We start from the raw sequence: 21532 nt of genomic DNA on the forward strand, positions 1-21532 counted from the left end.
GAAGGAAAAATGTCAGAGAGTGTGTCTATCCACTATTACACATCATTTATCATCTTTTATAATATCGTGAGATATGTTTTGTCTTCTTTATTTATTTATTTATAAATATTGCCGGTGATGATTATGGATTAATACAAAAATGGTTAAAAGTTTTTCATATATGACTCTCTCAAATAGAAACCTCAACTACCTAACAAATTATTTATTTTCAACTAGTCAATGCTTCTGTTGTTATCTAAACATACATGAAAACAGCATATTGTGTTCAGGATGATCCATATATATCTAGTGTATTAGATGCTGAAGAGGACAGAATTGGGGGTTTACAATAACTTGTGAAAATTATTGGGTCCCCAAAATATTCCAAAAACAGATTTGGCGATCACATCATTCGGTGACAGATCAGAACAAAAACTGGGCTAAATTCAAGTATGCAAAATAACACTGTGGCGACTGACTACCCACCAATATTTTTTTTTTGTAAGTGGAATTACTATGGCCGATATATACACCTAACTGTTGATGATACTTGTTATGCTTTTCAAGTCTCATTTTCATAATCTTCTTTTCCCACCTTCGGTGACCCTACTCCATATATTAATATACTATTACTTAATTCACATACATTATGCAGTATACGATTCGTATATTAACAACATGTGTTTATAAGAACCGAAATAAATTTACAAAATTAAGTCCCAACTGAAACCATTGATCATCATTTGATTGGGTTCAGAGAGGGAAGGAGAAACTAAAATTCTTTCAAAAAATTAAAAAGTTAGTCGCCTAAGGACAAAACGTCTGTCTATGACCACCGTTTTGAATCTTTCGATGCCTTGAGCAAATTAGAAGCACTTCCTGTCTTCTTCATGCCTTGAAACACAAGAAAATTATATATCACAACTAAAGTATAAACAATCTCTTTGATTAAATAACCTTAAAACCTCATAAGTTTTGATTTCTTACTTGGTGAAGACATTTTATGTGGTGAAGACATCTTATTTGGTGAAGACAAACCTGACGTGACCTTTGCAATGGTCGACGTCCTCGTGGCGACTTGCTTGAGTTTATCTAGTGGTCGTGGTGTGGTCGTACTACTCCTTGGAGTCACCGGCTTAGTTCTGCAGTTTTCAGGATTCACCAATAAAAATGTGTCAAAACAAAAAAAAAAACTTGTAAAATAGTTTTATTTTGAAACAAGAGAGGGAAAATAACGTTTACTTGTCTGGAATCTTCAATGGTTTTGGTTTTCTCCCTTCTGCAGCACAAGCAACATCAATGGATCCTTCTGTTTCATCATCATACTCTGCATCAATAGAGGATGCTAAGGTCTCCCCATCCGTCACAGAGTGTCGTGACTGTCTGAGATAATCTTGTTGGAATCTTGAGTCTTCTTCTATAGACAACTGCGAATCTCCAGCTTCTGAAGTAAAGTCATCGGATTGTCCTAAGCTCTTTCTCTGTGGGTAATTAATGTCCTTAAGCAAATGAAGCCTCTCTATCTCATCGTCTTTTCTCGCTATTGTGTCCTTAAGGGATCCTAACTGCAAACAGTTCTTTTAGGTTTAGTGAAATCTCGAGCTAATGGTAGATCTATTTGAAATCTATCTAAGAGAAGATTCATGAGATATTGTGAGAATGTGTTTTAGAATTTTTGCCTGCTCCATTAAGTCTCTAACATCTCTACCATCTTTGCTGCTTTTTGCAGCACCTAACTCAACTCCAGAGACACGCTCTGCGAATTTCAAAGTACTCATTGACTCTGAATATGAAGTAACATCAGGATTGAGTTGCACAAACATCAGTGTCTTTGCTCTCCCACCTGTGATATTAAGCACAGAGATAAGTTTACTCATCTAGTTCACGATGTAAAAACAGAGCAGCCAATTTTGAGTTAACCTAGAGAGCTCTGGAGAAGCTGAGTTAGTTTGCTGTTCCTGTATGGTACATGAGAACTCTTTGAAGCAAGCGAGAATATCACATCTCCTAGAGCCGAGAGTGACTTGTTTATATGCTGTGCTTCTCTAAGTCTGTCTCCTGTAACTTCAGAGCGATCAATTCTCTCACTACCCGCCAAATCTACCAAATGTAGATTTCCAAACAAGGCAGAACCGGTCTTCAAGTCCTTTCCACGTACATGAACAGTGACAATACTGCATAAGGAATCATTTTCCCAAGTTATTTTTGCCTCTTCTCACATAGTGTAGGAGACATGACTATCCAAAGAATGATAAAAGACGAAACACATGTTTGTTACAGAGATTAAAAGGAGAACCTGTGAGAACGGCTACTTCTTTCGTTCAAGGCAGTGGAGCTAACGGCTCGGTTATCTAGCCCAATGTTCATTAATTCAAGAACATCCGAGGTGGATGTCACAGGATACATGCTTGCATCAGGTACAGCAAGACCGTTTTGTTGAGTTGTAGAAAGAATTCCTAGTGTGTGAAAGTTAAGGAAAACAAAAGAATGGCAACACAAACAGAACGTAGGGAGAACACAAAAAGGCAGTCAAGATAATATGGAGGAACAAATTTTAAAAGGGCAAAAGAAATTGAGTGAGTTAAAAAAAGGATATTTCTTTTGAGAAGTTTCACCAGAGAGTAAATCGCGCACTTGTTCATTGTATATCTCCACCATCTGCACCCCGACTTCATATGCTATGTTGCTTTTCCGGGATTGAGAGATTTTGAAGAGGTCATTGAGAGCACGATAATTTACTCCCCACTCTTCTTCGCTTGCTCCATCTGGACCAGTCTGAACAAAACAGGAGTAATGGTAAGAATGCAGTGGCATCAATCATCTGACCATAAGCAAAGATACAAACATTCACATTTATCGGAAGATAATAGTGAATCAGTACCATTGTGTAAGTTTTCCCTGATCCTGTCTGACCATAAGCAAAGATACAAACATTGTACCCATCCAGTACTGATCGAATAAGAGGTTTTACATCTGAAAATACCTCAGCTGCAAGAATTGAAACGATACAACGGAAACTGATATAAATAAGTTTGATAATTCTAAACTGGTCTCTTAATTAATCACACACCAATCCAATAGAAAGTATAAATGGAATGGCAGAAAACTTCCTCAGGATAGAGGTCGAAAAGGTAACAAAATAACACCTTGAGTAGAGGCTGGACTGTAAACCTTATTGAACCTAAATTTGCGAAGACCATCTTTCCCAGGTTTTGTTGGATTGAGAACTACCAACTCCCCATGGTCACCAATGTGTTCTACCACAGTATTTGCTGCACCTTGCCCACGCAAGAAAGGCCTCACCCGACAATACACTCTAATGTTTCCTGCAACCCAAAACTAGAAAACTTATAGGTTGCATAGAAGATGAAATTTTTTTAAATCTCAATAGTAAACAAACATCAATGTGTTATATTATACATGATCTGTGTTACCTTTTAGCTCCTGAAGTTCATTGAAGAGCTTTTGGTTTTCAGTTAGGACCTCGTGATAGTTTGCAGCAGCATCTCCAAGTTCAAGCAATTTCTTCCCTGAGTCACAAATATTTGTTAATAAACACCACCAAACTTGATCGAAAAAAAAAAACACCACCAAACTTACAAAGTCACAAATGTATGATAGTGAGTTATTATAAAAAGCATGTATCTGAACTGACGTACCTAACTGACTAAATTCTGCTGTATACTTATCTTGAACTTTTAGTATTTCTTGTTTGATGGACTTAGAATATAACCTCAAATCCTGGAAAATGGCTTAGTTGAGGTGACCATAGACAAAAATGATGATTGAATTTAGACTATTTAGTCAATGGTATATGTAAACATACTTGTAGTGTACGGAACTGGAAACTGATAAAGCTTCTATACGAAAGTTCTTTCTGACTCCAACTCCGATCCTTCAACTCTGATTTTTCTTCCATTTCTTTGGCTTTACTCTTCCAGTGGACAAGATTTTGTTCAAGCTCTCGATTTTTTGCTTCAAGGCCTGTATGAACAGCTATTGTCTCTTTCTTGAATTGTTCGAGCTCTCGATTTTTGGCTTCAAGGCTTGTATTAACAGTTATTCTCTCTTTATTGAACTGTTCAAGCTCTCGATTTTTTGCTTCAAGGCTTGTATTAACAGCTATTGTCTCTTTCTTGAATTGTTCAAGCTCTCGATTTTTTGCTTCAAGGCTAGTAGTAATAGTCATACTCTCTGTTTTAAATTGTTGAAGCTCCTTTACTTTTTCCTCAAGGGTCGTTTTAGCAGCATTTGCCTTTTTCCCCAGCTCTTCAAGCTCCTTAACTCTTTCCTCAAGGGCAATTTTTGCAATGCTTGCATCCTTTCTCATTTGTTCAAGCTCTTTCACCCTGTCCTCGATACCTGCAGTAGCGACCTTTGTCTGGCTTTCCATTTGCAAGCATTGTTGTTGATATGCTTTCTTGGTTGCCTCCCGTTCTCTCCTTAAAGTAGAAATTTCAAGATTATGTTGACCATTTTCTTTCTCTAGCTTAACCATATCGTCTTCTTTGTCTTTCTTCTTTTCTTCCAGCTTGGACTTTTCTGTCTATCATAGTGTCATCTCAAGTAAATAAACATCTCACAAGAATCAAGTTTATCACCGCAAACTTGCAGTAAGCAATTTTACATGACATATACATAACGCATTACCTTAATCTTTCGAAGTTGTCTAGTAGCAATCTGGTGAAACATAAGTTTGATCGGCAGGGTAACACATTAGTGAATGTCATGAAACAAAAATCTCAGGGCCTAAGTTTCTTTATATATGATACCTCATTTTCTTCACTAGTTCCTGAAGCTAAGGTTTCAAGAACTTTGATCCTTGACTGGTACTTCTCCTCACGAGCTTTGAATACACTGTTTTGCTGCACAAAAGATAAACTCAGAAATATAAAACAATCGAACACCATTAACTATTTCTCCGAGAGAAAAAAAAAAGAAGAAATACCGTTCTTAGATGCTCAGATTGAGTTGAAATACGTCGTTCGATTTCCAGCACGACTTTTTTCAGCAGACATACTACACGCTGGCCATTATAGATCAGGTCAGAAGATCTCCGAAGAGCACGAGACAAATGTGTTGCAGAAACCATCCAAGAATGTAGCATCAGGATTGTTAGATCAGTCAAGTACCTGAGGGATTTCACCAGTCTTTTTCTCAATACTTTCATCAAGAATTCCATTGACGATACTTAGAAGTGACTGCGTGGGAGCATTCTGCATTCAATATAAGAGCATAGGGTAATTATTATAAACGACTTTGAAAGAAACTATAGAGCCAAGGATATACAGAGAAGTATTCATTCATTTAATAAGGTAAAGAGGCTTAGAGGCAGGAATACATCTAAGTTGTTTGATTTCATCATTTCTGAAATCTTTGCAGCTTGGAGATCAAACCGGCCCTGTTTCAGTTGGAAAGCCTCGTGGAACTTGTGCCCTCCATGGAGCATTGATCCAGGGGATAATGGATCTGTGGTAGAACGAAACCAATTTTTATGGAATGAGGCCTTATTCTAATAACAACATTAAGCACATAAATGCTGCAATTGTAAGAGAGTAAAAGAGAAAATGTACCCACCCAATGGTGAAGAATTGGGACGGTGAGATTTGTGCCTATCATGTGAAGAAGTAGAGGGAGAGAAGGGACTACGGGGAGTGGAATCACCACGAGAGCTGCCTGATTGATCAGTGAGAGAATTCATGAATCAATCAATCACCCAAAAAACAAAGGCAATGGGGAGAGCAAAGTTATGGAAAACACTTGAGAAAGCCCACAAGTCCTTCATTCTCTATCAACAAGGCCTGAAAACATAACACCATTTGTTTCATTATAAGCATTAGAACAACTATCTGTAGAGTGTAACTAATCATAACTAAAAATCGCATTGCAACCAATAATTAGATAATTATAAAAAAATCAGAGACTAGTCTTAATTGTAGAGATCATTCTTAATTCCTTTTCAATCTAATTAACTTAATCTCTCAAAATTAGAAGATAGGTTTCTTTCGATTACTTATAGTAAAACCGAAATCAGAAGGATGCATGATCGATTGAAAGTAGCATTTTCCCCAAAGTTGGTAAGAACAATGCGGCGGATGAAGAAGGAAAATAGCAGTAGAGAGAGACGAACCTACCTGGAGAGGAACAGAAGATTGCCTTTTTGCAACAAGAGAAGATCGGCATTTTGGATTTTACTTTTTAAGTCCAGAAAAAAAAAATCACACACGATCATCAGATAATCGTATCATGAAAAAAAAAAAAAAAACGAAAACTGGGAAAATTTTCTCGGGAAAGCAGCGAAAGTCCAAACCTGCGAGAAAACACAGATACGGAGAAGAAGAAGGAGAGACGTGGTCTAGTCTCACGTCAATGACTTCTGAGAGTTTTTTTTTTTAATTTTTAATTTTTTTTTTTTTTTTTTTTCAGCTGTAGCGCGAGAATGTAGGAAGAAGCGCGAGTATCCCTGTTTCTCCAATCGTTTTCATTTAATGGGCCGGAACGCATCGGGTCGGGTCGGGTTTTTATTTCAAGTTCCTATAACCTTTGAGTTTTTTTTTTCACTAAAAAGCCCATGTTATTTTGTTTATTACACAAATTGTCCCAATGTTTTTGTTTATCACAGATGTGTGTCTAAAGTTTGTTTTATACTACTTTTTTTTTTTTTAATATAATGGATTTTCTTAACAGTGTAATTAAAGATTTATGATATTTAACATATCATTATTTACTTATTTTCCATTTGTTTAATAGAAGTTTTCCTTTTTTGTAATATACTCCATTAATCTTCTTTTCCTTTTTCTTTTTTTTGACATAAAGCCTATAAAAGAAGAAAAACTTGGGATCGACGTTTATTGCTCTGCCTTCTCTCTGTCTCAAAAACTCGCTCATAATTCTTTCGAGGTAAAGCTTCTTTGATTTACTTCTTTTAGACCAAATCCTTCTTTTGTTCTTTCGTTTCTATAAACACAAGTTTTCTGATTTCGTTTCTAAGGTTCCTCCCGATCTCAAATTAGGTCACAGATTGATATATAAACCCTAATTTCAGAAACCTAGTGTTAATCACAAGAACCGGCGTTGAATTTAGTATCAAAGGTCTGTTTTTTTTTGTTCTTCATTGATTTTTGTTCTTGTTGGTTCAGGGAGAAAGCAATTTACGCCATCGTGACTCTTAGAGACGTTTCCACCTACTGCCAAATCAACAAAAAAGGTATTTTGATCTCTCAAATATGTGTTTCTTTGAATCTGAGTCTGAACAAATCTCTGTTAAAGCAGTACCTCTTTACCTGAAGCGACAAGGCTTTCACCCGAGGAATCCTGAGGATTTTGGAGATGGTGGTGCCTTCCCTGAGATCCATGTTCTTCAGTGCCCTCTTGGTTTGGGTTGTCTTCGTAGTAACAACAAGCCTGAATCCATGGTTTTGCCTGTTACCGTGGATGCACTTGGAAACGTGGTCTTTGACGCCATCGTGAGGCAGAATGACAACTCGAGAAAGATTGTTTACTCTCGATATAGTGATCTTATTCCAAAGATGCTCAAAGACGAGGTAGATATGAATGTTGTGAAGAAGGATACTACTACTCAAGAAACAAGAGCTGCCATTGATAAGATTGTGAATGCAGCAATGCCTATGAATGTTGTGAAGCAGTCAGATGGCCCAAAGTACATTAAATACAAGCCATCCCTGCAGCAATCTGCAGCATTCAATTCCGGTGCTAAAGAGAGGATCGTTAGGGTTTCAGAGATGCCTGTAGATCCACTTGATTTACCAAAGTTCAGACACAAGCGTGTTCCAAAGCCTTCCGGTTCTTCAGATGTTGTTCCTGTCATGCATTCACCGCCTAGGCCTGCTACTGTCAAGGATCGACAAGACTGGAACATCCCGCCTTGTATTTCCAACTGGAAAAACCAGAAAGGTTATACAATCCCTCTTGATAAACGTCTTGCAGCTGATGGAAGAGTCTTACACGAGGATCAGATCAGTGATAACTTTGCCAAGCTGTCAGAGTCGCTCGATGTGGCTTCAGAGATAGCTAGAGAGACTGTTTCATTGCGGTTAAAAGTTCGAAGAGAGATGGATATGAAGGAGAAGGAAAGGAAAGAGCAGGAGTTGAGGGCTCTTGCTCAAAAGGCTCGTTCTGAAAGAAACGTTGCTGCAAGTGAGAGTCTTGATGATGTCCCAAGAGGGGATCGCGAGAGTGAAATGGAAAACGAAGGGCGGATTCAGAGAGAGAATATTCGTGAAGAGCGTCGTAGGGAAAGAGAGAAGGAGAACAGAAGGATGGAAGTCAAGAAGAGCAAGATCACAAGGGACAGAGACCGTGATGTCAGTGAGAAGGTTGCTCTTGGAATGGCAAATACAGGAGGAAGAGGCGGTGAAGTTATGTATGATCAACGACTGTTTAACCAGGAGAAAGGAATGAGCTCTGGTTTTGCTACTGATGACCAGTACAATGTATATGGCGAAGGGTTGTTTACTGCACAAGCTACTCTTTCAACGCTATACCGCCCAAAGAAGAATATGGATGATGATATGTATGGAAGTGCAGACGAGAAGCTCGATAAGCTCAAGAGCACTGATAAGTTTAAACCTGACAAAGCTTTCAGTGGTCTGGTTTCCGAGAAGACGGGAAAGAGAGGCAGACCTGTTGAGTTCGAGAAGGAAGATGAACAAGATCCTTTCGGTCTTGTCCAGTGGGCGTCAGATTTGAAGAAAGGTAAGACTGACAAAACCAGGTCTGGAGGAAATATGTGAGAGGAGGTTGCTCTTCAAGGAATGGCTTTGGTGGTTCTGGTCGGACCTAGATCAATTCCAAACGTGGCAGCTGAAGTCTGGACTCCTCTGCTCAGCATCTTTATCTTTGATTCAGTATAACTTCATAACCTTTTTTTTTTATCATTGGCGTTAACTTTAAGGTCTTGTTTGATCAAATGTGCTCTTTTTTTTTTTTCAAGTCTCTTTTTCTCTTTAGAATTGTCATTGCCAAAGTATGAATCTGTCATTTCAATTTTCTATTTCTTTAATGTTTGATGAGGGAAATCACTTGGAATTGAATACTTTTTTGAATTGTTGTTTTTTACAAGGTCCTGCTTAAGTAAGTTACCTGTGGTAAGTAATATAACCAAACAGTTACAAATCTAAGGAAGAAAAAATTAGACTGTTTGATTCATTCATTCATAAATTTATGGAAAGTGTAGATGTTCTGAGTTCTAGAGATAGCAACAGAGAGGAGAATATAAAACTAGACGGAAATTATAGTAAATGTCAGACAATGAAGAGTGTTCCAGTTAGACTCGCTACCATCACAAAGATAGTCAGCTGAATCTTAGACTTCGGACCAGAGGATTTCAGACCATAACCCAAACCCATCATGCTGGTTGGGGGATTTGGTGCCACTTGAGCCACTGGAGTCGCTGAAAAAGAGTAATCACGTACGTCAACAGCCCAGCCCATACGAATGATTCAGTTTAGCTTATGCATTGAATGACTGGCTTACCTGCAGCAGCCGAATGGTTCTTTGCACCCAGAGAGATTTGAGAACCGGTTGAGTTAGTAGATGGTGGAGCAAAAGAGGAAGCCCCTTACAACAAGAAAAGTGTCTTGTCAATAAATCAAGTTCTTGTTTTCTTTTTTTTTTTTGGTTGTGTAAGAAGCGAATGGAGGATTTACATACCTGAGGAGCAAACAGATGAATTGGCTGAAATGCTACAAAGCTGAGGCAATTGGAGAGCTAGGGTTTGATTGATCGGAAAAGCAGAGGATAAAGTAGAATTGTTGTTGAGGAAGAGACACAGACAGGTCGGTTGTTGGCTGTAAATCTGGTTCAGGCTGCTACAGCATGGCTGAGCTGGGAGCTGCACAAAGCCTTGCACGAATGGACCACATGGAGCTAAGGCTAGCAACAAAGAAGCACAAGAAGCTGGAGGACTCGGACCTTGAGCAAGACCTGGTTGGAGCAAGATTGGAGCCAAGGAGATTAAGACAGTGATAAAGAGACTTGAAGATGCCATTTATGTTTATTGTCTTTCGAGAATAAGTTTCGTCTTCTTTCTTTGTAAGATGTGTATTTAAGGTGGGATTCAATGAAATTGTTGTGCAACTGAAATTTACTATGAAATGGAGAAAAAGGACAAATTTATGTATTCATGCATAATATGTGTGTTCTTCTGTGCACCACTTGAACTTCTTCATGTTGTGTTTTTTTGCTACAAAAGAATGAATCTGTTACTGTTATATTATTTGACCGTTATATTTGTTTATTACTGTATAAGAAGTATTATTGAGAATGTGTGGATTAAACAATCTGTATTTAGACACGAAAACGTGTTCTAAGACGTGCATAGCAATCATACAAGATTTGCATACCATTTCTTTACAAAATCCGGAAAAATTACAACTTTTGGAATCTGGGTTATATCAATTCATGATTCATGACACCATCGTGCTTTTGACAGAAATCATAAACCACAGTGCACAGGAAATAGAATCTTCCCTCAGTCTTCCCATCTCTCAATCTTCTGGGATTATCAGAATTAAGAACCGGAAATGGCGGCACCAAAGCTGGAATCTTTCAGGCGGGGTAGCATGTTCGATGGATCTTTCAGGCGAGGTAGTATGTTCGATGGTTCGTTTCGACAAAGCATAAAAGATAGGCTTATCCCACAACATACCAGAGGCTATTCCTATGTCAACGAAGACGGGATCCCCAACGAAGACACTACTTCTGTTCGTTGCTGCTCCTACAGGTTATACATTACATACAATCTCTCCTGGTCTCCAGAACCTTCTGTTGACCGAACATTTTGAAGCCCTTTTATCGTATCTGATGCCTCTTGAAATCCAATCTCAATCGTGTAAGAACAATCTCAAATGGTTAGTCTTGTAATGTTATGAGTGATGTTTGCAGGTACTTCTCCGACAAGATCACTGCGCTTGTGAAGAAATCACAGGATGTTTTGGATACAGCATGGAAGATGGGAACATCTGACCCGAGGAAGATCATATTCTCGGCGAAGATGGGTTTGGCTCTGACACTTACCTCTATCCTCATATTCTTTAAGATCCCAGGATTAGAGCTCAGCAGCCACTATCTCTGGGCAATTCTCACAGTAGTTGTTATCTTCGAGTTCAGTATAGGTAAATGCAACAGACCATTTAACACATCAAACTTGAATATTCTAAGTAAACTAATACCTGACGTGATCTTCTCTTCTTTGTGTAGGAGCCACCTTTAGCAAAGGATGCAACCGGGGACTAGGAACATTATCTGCAGGAGGACTGGCACTTGGCATGGCTTGGATATCCGAGAAGACTGGAAATTGGGCAGAGGTTTTTAATGCTTCTAGCATCTTTGTAGTAGGTATGGTATATATAAAATAAGATCATGTGTAGTCTAAATTAAAGCTTCCACCTTAATCCCATTCTGATTTCTGACAACACTGTGTGCCTGCTCTTGTATCAGCCTTTTTTGCGACTTATGCAAAGCTATATCCAACGTTGAAGGCATATGAGTACGGATTCCGGGTGTTCTTGCTGACCTATTGCTATGTAATAGTGTCAGGATACAAAACAGGGGAATTCATGGATACTGCTGTTTCAAGGTTCCTTCTGATAGCTCTTGGTGCATGTATTGGCCTCGTTGTGAATACTTGCATCTATCCCATATGGGCTGGAGAAGATCTCCATAACTTGGTTGCTAAGAACTTTGTGAATGTAGCGACTTCTTTGGAAGGTTTGTTATAACACTCTCCCTGAATTTGAGTATCTGGTTGAAAAGCTTAATCTGTTTCCTGTCAAATCCAATCCATAGAAAATGCTTCTATCTGCAGGTTGTGTGAACGCATATCTTGACTGCGTAGCATATGATACGATCCCATCTAGGATTCTGGTCTATGCAGCTGTCACAGAAGACCCAGTGTACAGTGGTTACAGATCAGCCGTTCAATCTACAAGCCAAGAAGACACTCTGGTAGGATTCATTTCACTCACTCATCCAACACATGAGGAACAACATCAAATATATCAAAAGACCAACTTACTTCAGATTCTCACATCTTTTATTGTTGTTGTTGGTTGTGAAGATGGGTTTTGCATCATGGGAGCCACCACACGGTCCATACAAATCCTTTAGATATCCATGGGCAATGTATGTGAAAGTAGGTGGTGCATTGAGGCATTGTGCTTTCATGGTCATGGCATTACACGGCTGCATTCTCTCAGAGATTCAGGTACACTACTAGCTTCTTCCAATCTTCAAATTTCTCAAAAAGAGTATGTATGATGTATTGTAATCACACAGGCTGCAGAGGATAGAAGACAAGAGTTTCGCAATGAGCTTCAAAGAGTAGGCATAGAAGGAGCAAAAGTACTCAGATACATTGGGGAAAAACTAAAGAAGATGGAGAAACTAAACCCAATAATAGACATACTCCACGAGGTTCACCAAGCAGCCGAAGAACTACAAAGCAAAATCGACAAGAAATCGTACCTTCTCGTGAACGCCAAAAACTGGGAAATCGGGAATCGGGATAGAGAAGGTTCGAGTGACGAACACAAAATCTCGAATCTCGACGGGGATCTAACCCGGATCTTGGCTCATAAATCCCAGAGTGAAGCCACGCTTCGTCCACCACCGAATTGGGATGCTGTTACTACAGCTAAGAACTTCAATTACGCGACTATGTATCCTCACCAGCAATCAAGGACGGTGATACAAACACAGCCGTCGTGGCCTAGCCGGATCTCTATAATGCAGGGAAGTATGTTACAGCCACCAATGGAGGAGGCGTCGGAGATGTTCGTGAGCGCGAGTAACTTGTCTCTAGCTACGTTCGCTTCGCTACTGATCGAATTCGTCGCGAGGCTTGACAATCTCGTGAATGCGTACGATGAGCTGAGTGTGAAAGCTAATTTCAACGAAGCTGTTACTGACTGAGTGAAGACGACGAAATCGTCGGACTGTGTAAACTTTGTATTTTGTTAATTAAAATAATTTAATTTTCAATTGTTAATCGATTAACAACGATGTCGTTGTAGTATAGTGGTAAGTATTCCCGCCTGTCACGCGGGTGACCCGGGTTCGATCCCCGGCAACGGCGACTTTTTTTTTTTGGTTATTTTATTTTTTAGTCCCTTAATTTTGAGGTTTTATACTTTTGAACCCTTTAGTTCTGTTTAGTAACAAAGTCGTTGTAGTATAGTGGTAAGTATTCCCGCCTGTCACGCGGGTGACCCGGGTTCGATCCCCGGCAACGGCGATTATTTTTTTTCTTGTAATATTTTTGTTTTCGGTCCCTTAACTTTGGGGTCTTTTAAATTCTAGTCCCCTCACTTTGCTTGCCCATTCTTTACTTTTTTCTTTGGTCGACGACACCGACAGAATCCAATTTGGGGATAAACTATAAACCCTAAATCCCAGAAGGAAAGATGAAAGCTGCAGCTTTTCCCGCTAAATTCGCAAATCTCAGCTACCCTTACGGTTGTTGCGCACAATTCTTTCGATCGCCGGCGACGTTTTTGTCTCCGGCATTACCTTACTCGAGACCAGCTCCTTGTCGGAAGCTAACGAGAGGAATAAGAGGTGTTGGAGGCTTGATGTCTCAGTCTTTGTCATCATCTTCACAGTCATTGTCTTCCCAACCGGAATCAGAGTTACTTCAAGCTTTACCTTCTTCGAAGCCAAAGCCTCCGCCACCACAGCTGCCGTGGCTCGTTGTGGGTTTGGGTAATCCAGGCAAGAAGTACCAGGGCACTCGCCATAACGTATCTCTTGCTTCTCCCTTCTCTTGTTTTCTCACTTTGGTTTTTTCCTTTTCGTGTTACATAACGTGATCGTGAATTGCAGGTTGGTTTTGAGATGGTTGATGCTTTGGCTGATGCTGAAGGGATATCTATGAACACTGTTAACTTCAAGGCCTTGTTTGGGAAAGGTTCTCTATTCATTCTCTTATCTCAAAGTGTGAAACTTTCATTTAAATTTTAACGTCACTAGTGTTTGATGACATTGGGTAACTGTTTTTGGAGAATTCAGCGTGTTTCATAATCCTATTTGTATGTACATAACTAGTCTGTAAAGCTGTCTGGTTTAGTTTTATTAGATGCAGAGTGATTGATTTATATAGCCTTCTTAGTCTCTGAATTGTTTTAACCTTTTTCTATCATAGGTGTTATTGGGAATATACCAATTATGCTAGCTAAACCTCAAACATTCATGAACCTAAGTGGTGAGTCTGTAAGTGAGCTCATCGGAAAACAACTTTGGTTTTTTTAGTCAACATATTTCCCTACGTATGAACATTTGTAATTTTGATACTTTCTGTTTATGATTGTTGGATTGGTTTGAAGGTTGGACAGATTGTTTCCTTTTACAAGATCCCTCTTAAGCAAGTGCTTGTGGTATACTTTACCTTCTCTCTCTCACTCTCCAAATTCTTGTTTTAAGTGCATATGCGTCTTTAAGAACTTTCTGTGTCTTCTTCAGATATACGATGATTTAGATTTGCCCTTTGGTAAACTGCGTTTATTGCCAAAAGGTGGTCACGGAGGGCACAATGGGTACACATCTTTTTCACACTTTATCGTACCTGTTTCAGGATGCTTTCACAGTTCACTAGTGTTTTAAGTATTGTTAAAATTTTGACTTAAGAAAGCAATGTGGTGTTGGAACTAAAATTTTGTGGATGGATAGCTGTAAATGTTTTTATTATCAAATCATAGAAGAACTTTTCATGAAAACATGATGAAACTGTTGTGGTCTTTTACTTGCAGGATGAGAAGCATTATAGATCGCCTCAAAGGTAGCCGTGAGTTTCCTCGTCTAAGAATAGGTAAAGTTATCATTTTCTCCACTTCAACATACCTAATTCTCGATTTTTTTTTCTTCTTACTCTTATGTTCACTGAAATCGATGTGTGTTTGATTTTAGGGATCGGACGACCTCCAGGGAAGATGGATACAGCCAACTTTGTTCTTCGCCAGTTCAGTAGACAAGAACAGGGAGAGGTAAGAAGAAGAAGATAAATGCCAACATTATCTCACAATACTTCAGAACTATAAAGACCTGATTGTGTGTGTCTGGTTTTGCAGCTGGATTATACATTCCAAACCGGGATAGAAGCAATAAGGATTCTTTTGCTCGAGGGGATCAACAAAAGTGCAACCTTTGTCAACACTCAAAAAACTATGGAGCAACTAAGCTAAAAAAGACATTGTTACATTCATTACATACAACAACTGCCGATTCATTATTATTATATACACTTTTGTTCCATACATATTGTTGAATCCTTTTTGAGCAAATTGTATATTAGAAGAAAACCAGATTATTCGTTTATCAAAATTTCCCTTTGATTTTTAATAAAAGCTTATGCAACTCGAAAGATTTGGCAATAAGTTGAACTGCATTTAGCAATAAAGGTTGTCACAAAAGTTGGTTCGGTTTAGAAAATTCGTGTTCGGTTTGGTTTATTGGATCATTTAAACCCGAAATTTCAATGAGAGGAGGATATGAGGTCCCCCACAAGTCGAACTCAGTAAAATAAAAAGTCGACCCGATTCAACTGGATCCGAGATTATAGTGAAACCCGTCCCGTGTTTTAAACCCTCCGACGACGAGCTCAGGCAGAGAAGAGAGAACCTCTCCCCACCCTTTCGTTAGCTGCAGCCATGTACGGCGGAGGTGGGTTTCTCTTTCAAACCCTAGAATTGCTTTGTCGTTCATCTTTTTGAGACATTTTTTGAGTTGCTCTCGTTTAACATTTGATTTTTTTGGGTTTCACAGATGAAGTGTCAGCTATTGTGGTTGACTTGGGTTCGCACACTTGCAAGGCTGGTTACGCCGGAGAAGATGCTCCCAAAGCTGTTTTCCCTTCCGTAAGTCTTGATTCTATCTAGCATTTATGAGCTTCATGGTGTTTGTTTCTTCAGACTCTTAGGGTTTTTTTTTCTTTTTCTTTGTACGGATGTGTTTATAAGGTTATTGGGGCAGTAGAAGGAGTAGAAGCAATGGATATGGATGTTGATTCTACAAAGGCCAATTCTGAGGATTCAAAGACCGAGTCTGAAAAAGAAAAGGGAAAACGCAAGCTCTATGTAGGATCTCAAGCCTTGAGTTACCGCCGAGACCATATGGAGGTTTAGCTCTCTTAGCTTTTTCTCGTTGATTAATGTTTAAAAGTTTATAAATTTTGGTAGTGAAAATTACAGATTGCATTTTCTCTCACCAGGTATTGTCACCCATTAAAGATGGCATTGTGTCTGATTGGGATTTGGTGGACAATATATGGGAACATGCTTTCAGGTAACTGTGTAAAGCATTATACTTTGTCTTACATTGGTGTTTGATTTCATCATCTCTAAATAAAGGTTTCTCTTTTTTAGGAGTTGCCTGATGATTGATCCCAAGGAGCATCCCATGCTGCTAGCTGAGCCTCCTCTAAACAGCCAACAGCAGAGAGAGAAGTACGATTTAACTGCTTTGAAATATCATTTTTTTCTTTCTAAATTGCGTTATCTTTGAGTGTGTACTGATTTTCTCAAATGATTTGTTTCACAGGGCGGCAGAGCTAATGTTTGAAAAATACAAAGTTCCTGCATTGTTTATGGCTAAGAATCCTGTATCTTCCTTATACCTTTGGTCATCATTCTTTTGATAGTTTATTACATGGCGATGACTGTAGTGTTGATCTCCAGCCAGCTTTTTGAGTAATCAGATGTATAACTATCTACACGACTTTGGCTTTTTTTTGGTGCTAGGTTCTCACGTCTTTTGCTACTGGGCGCGCTACTTCTTTGGTTGTTGACTGGTAAGATTTTTTATACTTAAATTATTAGAAGATTCTCTAGTATACTAATGTTCCACTTCTGTCCTATATGCTGTGAAAGTCTACTTTTTTATTGTGTTTGATTTGACTAATATTGGAAGCACTGATGAGACTTTATTGTGTTCCAGCGGTGGAGGATCCACTACTATTTCACCGGTGCATGATGGTTATGTTCTTCAAAAGGTATTTGTATGACTCAATTTTTTGTAAGAATTTAGTTCTTTGTGATGCTGTTTCTTTGGTTTGGGGTTTTCTACTGCAGGAGAATGTTTTCCCATCTCTCGTTTCCTCAGTGTCATCTGTAGCTGCTATAAATTCTCATCCATGCGACTTTTGACCAGTTTGACTTATACAGCATTGATGTAGATTGTTACCCTCCGACTGTTGACCATATTTTTATTCGCAGGCTGTTGTATCATCTCCACTTGGAGGGGAATTTCTCACTGACTGCCTACTGAAAAGTTTGGAGAGTAAGGGAATCAAAGTAAGTTAAAAAATTATTGCACTGTTCGTTATCATTTGAGCCAGTTTACCTGAGTGTTGCTGGTCCTTTTTTCCTGCAGATAAAACCTAGATACTCTTTCAAGAGAAAGGAAATACGAGCAGGGGAATTCCAGGTGCATATGTAAATCAGTGAATACTATTTGAGTATTATTTAATTATTGAGTGGGAGAAAGAGAGAGAGGCTTTCGAAAATTGGTTTTGCGTTCTTGACATAGAAGATGTGATGTTTATCCTGGGCAATGAGACAGAGAAATTGTAGGATTTGTCTCATTTCATTTAGGATAGTTGACAGTAGCAAATTGCTTAGAAATTTTTTTCTGGTCATTGGAATGTAATAGTCTCTTATTTCCTCCCTTCGATTTCTTGCAGGTTGAAGATGTAGATATTCCTGATACCACAGAAAGCTACAAACTCTTCTGCCAGGTCTGTAATTGATAATGACACTCCTTTGAAAATTTCTATTGTTTCATAACTTGGTGATTTTTTTCTCAACAGAGGATGATAGTGGGTGATATCAAAGATTCTATATGTCGCGTTCCTGATACTCCCTATGACGGTATCTTATGTTCTTTTGTTGTTCACTTGTTTGATAAATTGATTTTCTTCAAAGTTTAGAGTGCTATGAGAGTTGAATGTTAGATACGTCTTATCTTTCAATGTCATTGATCATGTAGCCTTAGTTTTTCTGATGTGATGCATTTATCTGCAGACAAATCGTATTCAAACATCCCAACTACATCATACGAGCTTCCCGATGGCCAGTAAGCTCCAGTTTATATATATGTCTATCGCGGGTTTTTTGTGCCTCAAGTAGTACATGCTACAGTTGCTTTTTTTTTCATGTATAAGATTTCTGGTAGTTTTCTTGAGAAATAAACCACTGTTGTGAACCTTTTTAAAGCTGAAATGAGTTCTTAACTGGATCTAAGCATAAACGTTTAGAAGAGTCAAACATTGCTTTTGGAAACCTGCATGGAATATGATGTGATCTTTGAGAAATTAAGTAGATAAAGAAATGCTAACTTTGTTGAAGAGGAAACTGATCCATTTTACTTTTTAGTCTTTCTCAATATCTTATTAACCATGTCTACTGCAGGACGCTCGAGATTGGTGCTGATAGGTTCAAAGTTCCTGATGTGATGTTCAACCCGTCCATAGTTCAGGTACACCATTAAGGACGATAAATTCGACGGAAGATTCTAAAGACATTTTGTTTCTTCTCGTGACGTGTTTTGAGACACGAATTATTTGTCAAAGATTTTCGTTAAGTGACTTTCCGTGTTTATTGGACTTTGCAGACGATTCCTGGAATGGAGAAGTATGCAGACATGATTCCTTCCGTTCGTGGTCTACCACACATGGTATATGCATCATCTTTAGCCACTGCAAAACTTTCGTCTTTTAACTTGTGTAACTTCACTGTCCATTATGTTAACTTGTGCAGGTCATGGAGAGCATCAACAAATGTGATGTAGATATCCGGAGAGAATTGTACAGTAGCATACTGGTAAATAACAAATTATGTCAACTCTTAAATCCCAAGTTAAATTTGGTTAACCTTTTTTTCTTTTTTTGGTGGACAAAAATTTGGAAAAACTTTATATCAACAATTCCTTAAGTTTTTTTTGGATGTGGATGATATTCATACCTTCTTCTTGCATTATATCAGCTTGCTGGTGGCACATCATCAATGCAACAGTTGAAAGAACGCCTCGAGAAGGACTTGGTCGAAGTATTGTGTCCTCACTTTTTTCCTCTGTCTTCTAAGATTCCCCAGTTTTTTATGTGGCGAAAATAAATCATTTATTGGCCTCTTATCTTCATTTCAGGAGTCTCCCCACTCGGCTCGAGTTAAAGTGTTGGCAAGCGGTAACACAACAGAAAGAAGATTCAGGTTTGGATATATATAGTGTTCACTTCTTCCTCTAGTAAGACCCCAAAATATTGCTTGAATCAAGACACATGTTATTATGTATTTGCAGTGTATGGATAGGAGGGAGTATATTGGCATCACTAGGCTCATTTCAACAGATGTGGTTCTCCAAGTCTGAGTAAGTCTTTTTGTTCTGTTTCTTTCCTCTGATGAGCCTCGCAAAGAAACTATATTTTGTTTCTCTCGTGACACTCAAGCTTCTTTGGTGTAAATGGTAGGTACGAGGAACATGGAGCTTCCTACATTCAGAGAAAATGCCCTTAATGCAGCTTCAGATTTCTGTGGAGCTTGAGAAGCCGAGACGTGGGAAACTAATGTGTTATTTTCGTTGTGTATCGTCGGTCTTTTGAGTATTGATACTTGCCTGAACCTTTGGGAGTGAGTTAGACATTAACAAGCATTTAGTGCTATTTATAAAATTTAACGTCAGTCGGATTATGGTTTTGTCAAGAATTTGTTTCAAATAATTTATTTTATATTGGCTGAAAAATGTGATTCAATTGTTACCAACAAAAAAAAAAAAACGTTGTACACATCACTCAGTTTCAGCAGCGGAGAGACGCCGTTGGAAACGATGGTCGACGTACTGTTTATCCTTGTTGAGAAGTTAGGGTTTTGGTGATAATGAAATTATAATTTTCTTAGGGCAAAATTAAATTATAATTAAAAAGAATTATATTCGATGTGGAAAACCAAAATATTTTAAACGTGTGGTACGTCTCTCTTGTTGACATAACCTATATTTTTGGATTTTTATTATTATTTTTATTTCTAAAACATTTTATGCATAGAAAACTGATACAAAATGAGTAATAAAGTTTTTGAAGTATTTTCTTCCCTGGTTTCCTCAAACATTATAAGATTCTTGTATCTTCTTAGCATTGATAGACGGTTGAACATTACTATATTATGGTGAACGCGGAGGAGGATTAGTTCCCGGAGGAGGATTAGTTTCACGATTATGTATAGGAGCTGAGTATTGTTTCCACAATCGGATTATCTGCACCTTGATCTTCCACATATTTTTGAAAGGTTTCAAATACAAAAAATTGGGCGCAAGACAATTGAAAATATGCTTTCACTGAAGCTTACTCTTCTGAATGATAATTGACAACTTATTTATAAGTCAATCGACGAGAATTAAGAAATAGGAGACATGGAATCTAAATGCTCTGTGATGAATGATGAATTACGTACCTTATCAGATTTCGGAAAAGGAGTCCAAATTCTTCAACGGCTTTGAACGATCATCCACAGAAAGTAAAGAACCAGACATTTCCCAGAGAAAAAAAACCAAACCGACATCTTTTGTTTTCCTTTCGTCGTGTCCAAATTCTCTCTCGAGGAAAAAAACATGTGTATAAGGAGATAACAATTGGGCCTCCAGTAATATTATAAACCCAGTAGAAAACAGATTACAAACGTACACATAATTGGATTTCTAAAAGTTTATGTTTTAAAATCCAAAAACATATACCCAGTTAGAAATATATTTACTTCTATAAGTTCAGAATGATTTAAAGATTCACATCATCTTTTACATCCAAATCTTCAGTATTATATTTTTAAAAGCATATATGTTCATTTCATTTTGGTATCACAAAGTCTGTTGCATGTATGTTTAATAAAGCGTAAATATTAAAAAATTGAAAGCATTATAATATACACTAAACTATTTTGTTATAAAATTCTAATGTTACATTATGAAACCGAATCCATCTCCTTATAAATGAAAACAACATTACAAATGTAGAAGATAATACTGAACTACTAAAAAAAAAATAAGAATAAAAAATTATAGGTTAAATAAAATAAAATTTAACATCAAATTATATGAAAAAATAAATTTTAATTAGTTATACTCCGGTGCATTGCACGGCTCCTATACCTTAGTACATATTAATAGAAAAGCATTCACTTAAAAAAAGCTGATATGTCGTCGCAAAAGAGCTCAAAACACATTTATTATTTAAAGTTCTTTGCCATTGTGTCTTACCGAAAAGAAATGTATTATTTTTAAAAACTTTATCATATAGCTTTTTTAATATTAATTAAGTTATATTTTATATATTAGAAAATATGATTAAGAAAATGCATGTGGGTTACTTGCGCATCTCACAAATTCAAACGGTATAAATGCAAAGATATTAATGGCTCAAAATATTTAAATCCGTTGCAGGATGGCCTAGCGGAAGAGTTGATCTGGTTAACAATTTATTTAAATCATTTGGTTCATGAAATTTTAATTTTTTTATGGATTTTATCTGATTTGATAATTCAAGCTTTTGATATAAATC

At 37.8% G+C, this 21532-nt stretch overlaps 5 protein-coding genes, 2 long non-coding RNA genes, 2 other non-coding genes and 1 pseudogene across 13 annotated transcripts; 6 read left to right on the forward strand and 4 right to left on the reverse strand.

Annotated features, from left to right (window-relative positions):
- Window positions 1–580: 580 nt before the first annotated feature.
- On the reverse strand, window positions 581–6435 carry LOC104756176 (kinesin-like protein KIN-14O). The gene is made up of 21 exons (XM_087494197.1): window positions 6290–6435; window positions 6114–6173; window positions 5740–5780; window positions 5557–5655; window positions 5321–5448; window positions 5112–5195; window positions 4928–5005; window positions 4752–4844; window positions 4630–4659; window positions 3806–4525; window positions 3639–3720; window positions 3414–3509; window positions 3126–3305; window positions 2861–2967; window positions 2576–2754; window positions 2276–2440; window positions 1900–2153; window positions 1659–1822; window positions 1222–1544; window positions 967–1121; window positions 581–873 (listed from the first exon to the last, which is right to left on the reverse strand). Exons 3-21 carry the CDS (start codon window positions 5762–5764, stop codon window positions 806–808), a joined length of 3030 nt encoding a protein of 1009 aa, XP_087350323.1. The 5' UTR covers window positions 5765–5780; window positions 6114–6173; window positions 6290–6435; the 3' UTR covers window positions 581–805.
- A 314-nt stretch (window positions 6436–6749) lies between these two features.
- LOC104756177 (SNW/SKI-interacting protein pseudogene) lies at window positions 6750–9052 on the forward strand (annotated as a pseudogene). Of its 2 annotated transcripts, XR_015586285.1 has the most exons (3): window positions 6750–6879; window positions 7119–7186; window positions 7252–9052. The product of XR_015586285.1 is annotated as an SNW/SKI-interacting protein pseudogene, transcript variant X2 (transcript). The 2 variants fall into 2 exon arrangements; XR_015586283.1 differs by having other exon boundaries at window positions 6833–6879; window positions 7119–9052.
- Window positions 9053–9116: 64 nt separating this feature from the next.
- On the reverse strand, window positions 9117–10019 carry LOC104759281 (non-specific lipid transfer protein GPI-anchored 10-like). The gene is made up of 3 exons (XM_010482225.2): window positions 9652–10019; window positions 9475–9558; window positions 9117–9391 (listed from the first exon to the last, which is right to left on the reverse strand). The coding sequence occupies exons 1-3, from the start codon at window positions 9986–9988 to the stop codon at window positions 9243–9245; spliced, it is 570 nt and encodes a 189-aa protein (XP_010480527.1). The 5' UTR covers window positions 9989–10019; the 3' UTR covers window positions 9117–9242.
- A 210-nt stretch (window positions 10020–10229) lies between these two features.
- On the reverse strand, window positions 10230–12607 carry LOC147923401 (uncharacterized). Its single transcript, XR_015586115.1, has 5 exons — window positions 12466–12607; window positions 12017–12277; window positions 11389–11923; window positions 11172–11289; window positions 10230–11070 (listed from the first exon to the last, which is right to left on the reverse strand). It is a non-coding gene; the product is annotated as an uncharacterized LOC147923401 (long non-coding RNA).
- LOC104756178 (putative aluminum-activated malate transporter 3) lies at window positions 10524–13144 on the forward strand. Its single transcript, XM_087494198.1, has 7 exons — window positions 10524–10723; window positions 10885–11114; window positions 11200–11337; window positions 11440–11709; window positions 11807–11946; window positions 12059–12205; window positions 12277–13144. The coding sequence occupies exons 1-7, from the start codon at window positions 10524–10526 to the stop codon at window positions 12910–12912; spliced, it is 1761 nt and encodes a 586-aa protein (XP_087350324.1). The 3' UTR covers window positions 12913–13144.
- TRNAD-GUC (transfer RNA aspartic acid (anticodon GUC)) lies at window positions 13004–13075 on the forward strand. Its single transcript has one exon. It is a non-coding gene; the product is annotated as a tRNA-Asp (tRNA).
- An 18-nt stretch (window positions 13145–13162) lies between the features above and the next one.
- On the forward strand, window positions 13163–13234 carry TRNAD-GUC (transfer RNA aspartic acid (anticodon GUC)). The gene has a single exon. It is a non-coding gene; the product is annotated as a tRNA-Asp (tRNA).
- Window positions 13235–13311: 77 nt separating this feature from the next.
- Window positions 13312–15338, forward strand: LOC104756180 (peptidyl-tRNA hydrolase, chloroplastic). 2 transcript variants are annotated; one of them, XM_010478720.2, is made up of 8 exons: window positions 13312–13739; window positions 13822–13906; window positions 14141–14208; window positions 14322–14372; window positions 14458–14531; window positions 14745–14803; window positions 14902–14978; window positions 15063–15338. In XM_010478720.2, exons 1-8 carry the CDS (start codon window positions 13404–13406, stop codon window positions 15174–15176), a joined length of 864 nt encoding a protein of 287 aa, XP_010477022.1. In that variant the 5' UTR covers window positions 13312–13403; the 3' UTR covers window positions 15177–15338. The 2 variants fall into 2 exon arrangements, 1 of the variants encoding a protein (XP_010477022.1); XR_015586114.1 differs by having other exon boundaries at window positions 13320–13739; window positions 14141–14200.
- On the forward strand, window positions 15278–19725 carry LOC104775958 (actin-related protein 4). Of its 2 annotated transcripts, XM_010478721.3 has the most exons (20): window positions 15278–15654; window positions 15757–15848; window positions 15951–16109; window positions 16202–16275; window positions 16356–16436; window positions 16531–16591; window positions 16731–16780; window positions 16927–16981; window positions 17205–17282; window positions 17362–17415; window positions 17672–17725; window positions 17798–17858; window positions 18012–18063; window positions 18399–18465; window positions 18601–18663; window positions 18747–18809; window positions 18972–19034; window positions 19132–19196; window positions 19285–19353; window positions 19454–19725. In XM_010478721.3, the coding sequence occupies exons 1-20, from the start codon at window positions 15642–15644 to the stop codon at window positions 19497–19499; spliced, it is 1320 nt and encodes a 439-aa protein (XP_010477023.1). In that variant the 5' UTR covers window positions 15278–15641; the 3' UTR covers window positions 19500–19725. The 2 variants fall into 2 exon arrangements, with proteins under 2 accessions (XP_010477023.1, XP_087350325.1); XM_087494199.1 differs by lacking the exon at window positions 16731–16780 and having other exon boundaries at window positions 15500–15654; window positions 16531–16611; window positions 16900–16981.
- Window positions 19726–19962: 237 nt separating this feature from the next.
- LOC147923402 (uncharacterized) lies at window positions 19963–20565 on the reverse strand. The gene is made up of 2 exons (XR_015586116.1): window positions 20433–20565; window positions 19963–20247 (listed from the first exon to the last, which is right to left on the reverse strand). It is a non-coding gene; the product is annotated as an uncharacterized LOC147923402 (long non-coding RNA).
- Window positions 20566–21532: the final 967 nt, after the last annotated feature.

This window comes from Camelina sativa, chromosome 17 (genome assembly GCF_030686135.1).
Source record: "Camelina sativa cultivar CO46 ecotype springtype chromosome 17, ASM3068613v1".
NCBI lineage: Eukaryota > Viridiplantae > Streptophyta > Magnoliopsida > Brassicales > Brassicaceae > Camelina > Camelina sativa.